This window comes from Podarcis raffonei, chromosome 3 (genome assembly GCF_027172205.1).
Source record: "Podarcis raffonei isolate rPodRaf1 chromosome 3, rPodRaf1.pri, whole genome shotgun sequence".
NCBI lineage: Eukaryota > Metazoa > Chordata > Lepidosauria > Squamata > Lacertidae > Podarcis > Podarcis raffonei.
In genome coordinates this window covers 5546813-5553804 of record NC_070604.1, presented here as the reverse complement: position 1 = coordinate 5553804, position 6992 = coordinate 5546813, and the positions used below count along the sequence as shown (strand labels likewise).

General features: G+C 45.7%; 1 protein-coding gene across 1 annotated transcript; it reads left to right on the top strand.

The window, feature by feature from the left end:
• Positions 1-2119: 2119 nt before the first annotated feature.
• On the top strand, positions 2120-5596 carry MLNR (motilin receptor). The gene is made up of 2 exons (XM_053380459.1): positions 2120-3064; positions 5130-5596. The coding sequence occupies exons 1-2, from the start codon at positions 2299-2301 to the stop codon at positions 5411-5413; spliced, it is 1050 nt and encodes a 349-aa protein (XP_053236434.1). The 5' UTR covers positions 2120-2298; the 3' UTR covers positions 5414-5596.
• Positions 5597-6992: the final 1396 nt, after the last annotated feature.

The following is a 6992-nucleotide window of genomic DNA, read 5'->3' as shown; positions in this document are numbered from 1 at the left end:
GAAGTGACTTTAGCAAATCCCAGCTGCCATTGAACCCAATGCGTTTTGACTCTAAACGAATGTGTGGTGTGTACCCTTGTTTGCTTGGTGTGACCTTCTGACTGACTTGCAAGCTGTCTGGCAAGCAGGTCTAAAAATGTGTGCCTGGCAAAATGGCCACCACAACGAAAAGCTTCATTTGCTCACAAATAGCAATAAACAGTCTGCAAAATCTCGCAGAAATTGGAGGCAGCCCTCTGCTCCTGAGAGAGGTCAGTTTGCAGAGAAGTTTCAAGAATGGTACATCCTTCTCTTTTGTCTCACTGCTGTGGGACATTGATACTGAAATGCACAAACAAAAGTAATTTAATCAATAATAGCATTTGTCCATTCCACCCTACCCCTCACCACTAGCTTTTTAATCAACAAACATAGGGCTGATACCCATTTCCCCTCTGTTTCTCACATGACTCAGGTTTTATGTGTGGATAAATTGAGTAGCCAAGGCTGGCACTGCCTGGTCTGGATCTTTTCAGACTTAACAGGCCTTACCCAACCTGCTTTGGACTGTAATAGCTGGCTGGGGATGATGAGAGTTGTAGTCCAAAACAGCTGGAGAGCATCAGGTTGGGAAACTGACTAATTTACATCAAGCGAATGTACCATTCAGTTTAAATGGAGCAGAGGGGAGGAGAGGAACCTGTGCAAAGACTTCTGAAACCAACTTTTTGAAGGTTTGGATTGAGGAGTCCAGGGATGGATCTGACAGTTGCAGTTGTCTCAATCTCTCGTGTTTTCTGCTCTTAAATGCAGTTCTCCACATTGCTTACAGTGATTTACAATTTTTAAAAAATCCTCATGAAACTTCAGCAATTTAATGCAAACTTCTCCTAATTAACGTCTCCTAATAAACACATGTTTAGGTGCAGTTTTGACTAATGTACACATTTTTGCAAGCAATTTTTCTCATGAATTTTTGTATGTCATTTCACCAATGTATTCATTTTTATGCACTCTTTCTCCTGATATATGCTTTTTTTGGGTAAACATTGGTTGGATAAGTGCTAACGTCAAAGGATGGCTGTGTTTCAGTTATCACATTGTTTCAGAAAGTGTGTATTTGATAGATTTATCTTTAATAGCAAGTTATCTTCAACCATGTCTCCATCTGATACCTGAATGCTGACAGGTGTCGTTTATGAAGAAGATGCTCTGACAATCTATTCCAGTCGTCTTGTACTTTTTCTAGAACTTGGTTCTGCAGCAAGTTTTCAAGGCTTCTTTGGCACAGGTCTTCTTCCAGGTCATTTACTTCCTATCCACCCCGAGATTGAACTCCATCAAGTTACATAGCTTTGAATTCTCTCAGGAAGCAAATCAGGCCCTTCTGTCTTTCCACCCCCTTTCCCAAGAATGGCTGTCTTGTGTTTCCTTTTATAGGCACACACCTTTATGCCATCACTTCCAGCCAGGCATGGACATGTGTGAAGACATGCTGCCTACAATTCACCTTCCAACTGTACCTACAGCAGCTACTTAATAGACTTGGCTAGGAACACTTATTTAACAAAGAAACCTCCTTAAAAACCTTCCTTGGAGGTTTTTAAGCAGAGGTTGGATGGCCATTGGTCATTTATGCTTTAGCTGAGATTGCAGGGAATTGGACTAGATGACCCTCGTGGTCCCAATTCTATGATTCTGTGCTTTGACTATTTTGGCAGTCCCCTTTTTCTGCAGACTCAAATCCTACAGCTATAAAACCACAGATTTGGAGATCCCAAAAAAACCATTTAGTCTAACCCCAACTTCTCACAATACCAATGAGTACTGCCACAAAAAGCAATATACATCTGATGCAGTGGACTCTAACTAACCAAGACGTGCTGTAATAATTCTGTTAGCCCTGAATGTACAACAAGATTTCTTTTTTGTTTTGGGTACTTATATTGTACATGGTTTCTATTTCCTCTGCAACTCAGTGGCTTTGAGAGGGATGTCTAACAGCTTCTCAATAGCCCCACCTGTTGCTAAGATATGAAATAATAAAGAACAGGTGAAAAAGCAATGATTTTCCATTTGCTACTTATTTGGGAGGAGTTTGTTTGAGTACCTATCAATCTACGCTTGGAGCGCGGACGCTTTATTTCCCTACGCAAGGAAAAGCTAAGCTGCTCCTGAGATTTTGCAGAGCTTGGAGAAAGCATCAGTCAGAAACCAGACCAAGAAAAGGATGGAGGGCTGACACCATCAGAGCGTTCTGCCATGCTTGCATTTCCTCCGAATGCTCTGTAGAGAGGCAAATCGAGAGCTGCCTGCAACATGGTCTCAGCCAACATCAGCAGTCCTGCTGGACACCAAGAACAGAATACAGAGGTATGCAGCAAGTCCCTGTGCCCACTGCTGCCCATGCACACTCTCATCCCAGTGACAGCCATATGTTTGGCGCTGCTGGTTCTTGGCATAACAGGCAATGTCCTGACCATGGTTGTGACAGCTTGCTCCCGGGATCTGCGCAATACCACAAGCCTCTACTTAGCCAGCTTGGCTGTCTCTGACCTGCTGCTGCTACTGCTTGGACTGCCCCTGGACCTGTACCGCCTGTGGCACGCACAGTCATGGGCGCTAGGTACACTGCTGTGCCACGTGTGGCACTGGTCCGGCGAGGCGTGCGCCTACTGCTCCATCCTGCATCTGACGGCCCTGACAGCCGAGCGCTACATCGCCATTTGTTTCCCATTGCGGGCCAAAGTCCTGGTGACCCAACGGCGTGTCAAAGCCCTGCTGGTGGGACTCTGGGCCATAGCGCTGCTCACCGCTGCGCCTTTTTTATTCCTCGTGGGAGTTCGGCGGGTTGGCAATTTCTCCAGCGACATCGATGCCAGGTATGAGTGTGCCCCCACAGACCATGCCCAACAGACAGGGCTGCTGGGTACCATGCTCTGGGTCACCACCAGCTACTTTGTGCTGCCCTTCCTTTGCCTCTACATCCTCTACAGTTTGATTGTCAGGGAGCTTCTGCGGGTCAACAAGACACATCTTGGCGGGGCGTCATACCGAAACCACCAGCAAACAGTGCGCATGTTGGGTGAGTATTGGGAGGGGGGCATTATGCAGTCTGGAAGGTGTGAGGAGAACAATGCTTTAGTGCCTCCTTGTCCAAGTCTCCATGGGATTTCCCCTATGCTCATAGAATGCAGTAGAGCTATCCTGATTCTTTATAGACGCCAAAAGTAAATGGACAAGGGTGCCTCCACCCAAAAGAGTGCCTAGAGCATCTTGGGGCACCCTGCCGCGGTCACCAGCCAAGTGTGTGAATGAGTGTTTAGCAAGAAGCTGTTGCATGGCTCAGAGTGCTGCGCTGAAGTTCCTAGAAAATAAAAACTCACCCACAGCCCTGAAGAAAAGCCTTTTGTTGTAAACACCAAAGAGAATCGCACAAAGACCCCCATGCATTGAATTAATGTCCCATGGAACGCACAAAGCTTTTGCCAGGCATCTTCTCAACCTCAAGTGGAAGCGAGTTCCAGGGACATTTATCTTATAAATCAGAGAAAACTGGTGCGGTTTGATTGGGGTTTTTTTTTTTGGTAGTAACTGATTACAAGCATAAAAGTTGAATACAGAGAGCAGGCAAGCAGATGATACCTGTCTCTCAAGCTGCACCAGTTCCTCTGAAGCATGTACTTGACCCCACTCCCTGGCAGGGCTGTAGCTAGCGGGTGGTGAGGTGGGCCCCCGCTGGGGTGCAGGCGATGGGTGTGTGTGCAAAATTGGCTTAAAAATATGTCCATAAATATAAATATTGATTGTTGCCTCATAAGAAATGGTTTTAAATAGAGGGTGAATTGAATGGGTGGAGGTGTGGTGGAGGAGAGGCAGAAAGAAGGGCTAATTTGTCTGTGGCTGTGGGGCGCAAGCTGGAGGGTTCTGCCATGGGTGCAAGATCACCTAGCTACTGCTCTGCTCCCTGGCTCCCCATCATCATCACTTTTAATTTGTATACAGTCTTTCTATCTTACAATACTCAAGGCGGTTTACAAGCTGAAGAAACAAATAACGTACACCTTATAACAATCTAATGCAATACAAAAATGTAATAATAAAACATAGCTCCCCAGCTTCTTACCAACAGCAAACAGCCTCTAAAACTAAAGTGTTGCCTGTCTGCTTCATTGCACGGAATTGCCTCTCTTTGAAGCCTCAGCTGGGAAAAGTGGAGCATGTCCAGAAGCAGACAACCACTAGCCACCTGACACTGTCTGATTTTGTTTGCAGAATCACCTTCAAGTCCTTTAACTATTGACTAATTTGCATCCTATTTAAAAAGTAATCTCTTTTCATGATACCAGCCAAATCTTTCAGGAGGAATTATGGAAATATAAATTCAATAAATAAAAAAACCCCATAAATAATAGTGGGGAGACTAAAGCACCCATCTCCGAAGACACCTGTCCACCTGTTTACAGCTTATGGGCTGTACCCAATCCCGCAAGGATTCCCACAATTAAACTTCCCCTCCCTCCACTCCCCCAGTCACCTCCCAGATCTGTTCTGGGGGTTCTCCCAATCCTCCTTAGGGAGAAAAGAGGAAGGGGAACTTTCACTGTACAGACAGAAGTGCTTATGTCAATGGGACAACTTCATTGCCTCCAACTCTCTCTCTGTAATTTGTAATTTGCTTACATACTGCTGATGCCAATTACAGTGGTACCTCGGGTTACAGACGCTTCAGGTTACATACGCTTCAGGTTACAGACTCCGCTAATCCAGAAATAGTACCTCGGGTTAAGAACTTTGCTTCAGGATGAGAAAGCTAAAGTGGTGCTTCAGGTTAAGAACAGTTTCAGGTTAAGAATGGACCTCCGGAACAAATTAAGTACTTAACCCGAGGTAGCACTGTATATTGCAGGCACCAGTAGCAAGTAACTTCCCACACAAATTAGCCCTGATCTGATTCCGAAAATTGTGCTTTCCTGCCTTGCTGGACGATTCTAGCCCTGTTCAGCAACTGCATTCTGTGTGCCAAAGAGCAATCCAAATATTTGAAAACAAGTGTACTTCTCACCTGCTTTGAGCAAGCCCATTAGGGCTAGAGTCAGCTGTGGCAGGGCAGAGAGTAATTCTTTCCTCCTTTCCCCCTCCTCTTGCAGTTGTGGTGGTCCTGGCTTTTGTCGTATGCTGGCTGCCATTCCACGTCGGGAGGATCATATACACCCACTCAAAGGATACCAGGATGATGCTTTTCTCCCAGTATTTCAATATTTTTGCATTGCCGCTCTTCTACTTGAGTGCAAGTATCAACCCAATCCTCTACAACCTCATCTCGAAGAAATACAGGGCAGCACTTTATAAGCTACTAGTGTCTCCCAAGTCTGCAGAAAGGGCTTCTACTATTACTAGAGAAACTGTGAGCTACCCAGAGACGAGTGGGTAGTTTAAAACATGGGTAGGCAAACTAAGGCCCAGGGGCCGGAGCCAGCCAATCGCCTTCTAAATCCGGCCCGCGGACGGTCCGGGAATCAGCGTGTTTTACATGAGTAGAATGTGTGCTTTTATTTAAAATGCATCTCTGGGTTATTTGTGGGGCATAGGAATTCGTTCATCCCCCCCAAAAAATATAGCCCGGCCCCCACAAGATCTGCGGGACAGTGGACCGGCCCCCTGCTGAAAAAGTTTGCTGACCCTTGGTTTAAAAAATGGATCTTTGCGGACTTCATTTGCATTGCTTTCATCAATATACTTTCAAGCAGATTTGTGAAAATAAGGGTAGCTCGTGGTTAGCTTTCCACAGGGCCGGCCCACCCATGAGGCAAGGTGAGGTGACTGCCTCAGGTGGCAGGATCCAGAGGGGCAGCAAATCCAGCCTCCAAGGAATGTGTTGCCTGCAGCTGCTGCCATCTCCTCAGCATCGCCCCCTCCCATGCTATCTCTTCTCAGCAAATAGGAGGTGCTGCTGATTTTCTCCCACCCCAGCGAGGAAATGGCGAGGGCTGCTCTCTGGGGTCTCCAGGGCTCTGCAACCCCCCAGCATGATTCAGAGCAGGTCCCTTTTCTCCCACAGCAGCCTTTGATTCCCACTTCAACCATCGGATAAGGTTGATTTGATCCCACCCCTCATCCTTGTTCCTGAGGTAGATCTTCGCTCACCCCTTCTTCCCTGGTGGGAGGACGCCATTTTGTGGAATTTATCTGTAGGATGATGCAGGCAAAACCCAGACCATGACCAAGAACAATGCCACAAATACCCCCCAATTTACCAGCAAACTATACTTTGTCTTTTGCCCTGTAAACCATAACTTTGTCTTTTGCCTTGTAAACCAAGGGCAAACCATAATTTCTCTGGTCAGTCCAAATGGCAAGCTGTGATTCATTCAAATTTAAGATGTTGGGTGGGGGGTGGGAATTGGAGAGTGCAAAAATAGTGTGTGCATACTTGAGGTTCCTCAAGGCTTGTTTACCTAGTCGCATCATTGAAAAAGGCCATAGTTCAATATTACGGCACGTTCTGTGCATGCAGAAGGCCTCAGGTTTTAGGTCTGACATCCCCAGTTAAGAAGGAAGTCAAGGAGCAAGGGCATGAACAACCTCTGCCTTGAGACTGACTGCCAGTTGTATGTGAGACAGCATTGGGTGAAATGGACAGATTGTCTCGTAAGGTAGCTAAGTTGCCTAATTTACTATCTGGATTGTGTTGCAGTAAGTTGCTGTAGTGATTCATATAGTAAAATAGGCCTTGTACCAGACAGATATTTTGTTGGAACAGTTGCAGAGCTACTGCTTCTAGGTTTTGTTAGCTGATATCGAAATGAATCAGGACCATTTTAATTGGTTTTCACATTGTCACAGTTTCTATTTTAAGACACATCCTGCAGAAATTAGAGAGTTTCTGATACGCTAATTGTAAATCTGTTTCCACAATTTTGCCACTAAATGTTTAGACTTGTAAATCAACATTACTTGTAGTTCCGTCTGATCATGGGAATGCTCTGAGATGTTAGTGAAGTGTTAGATTC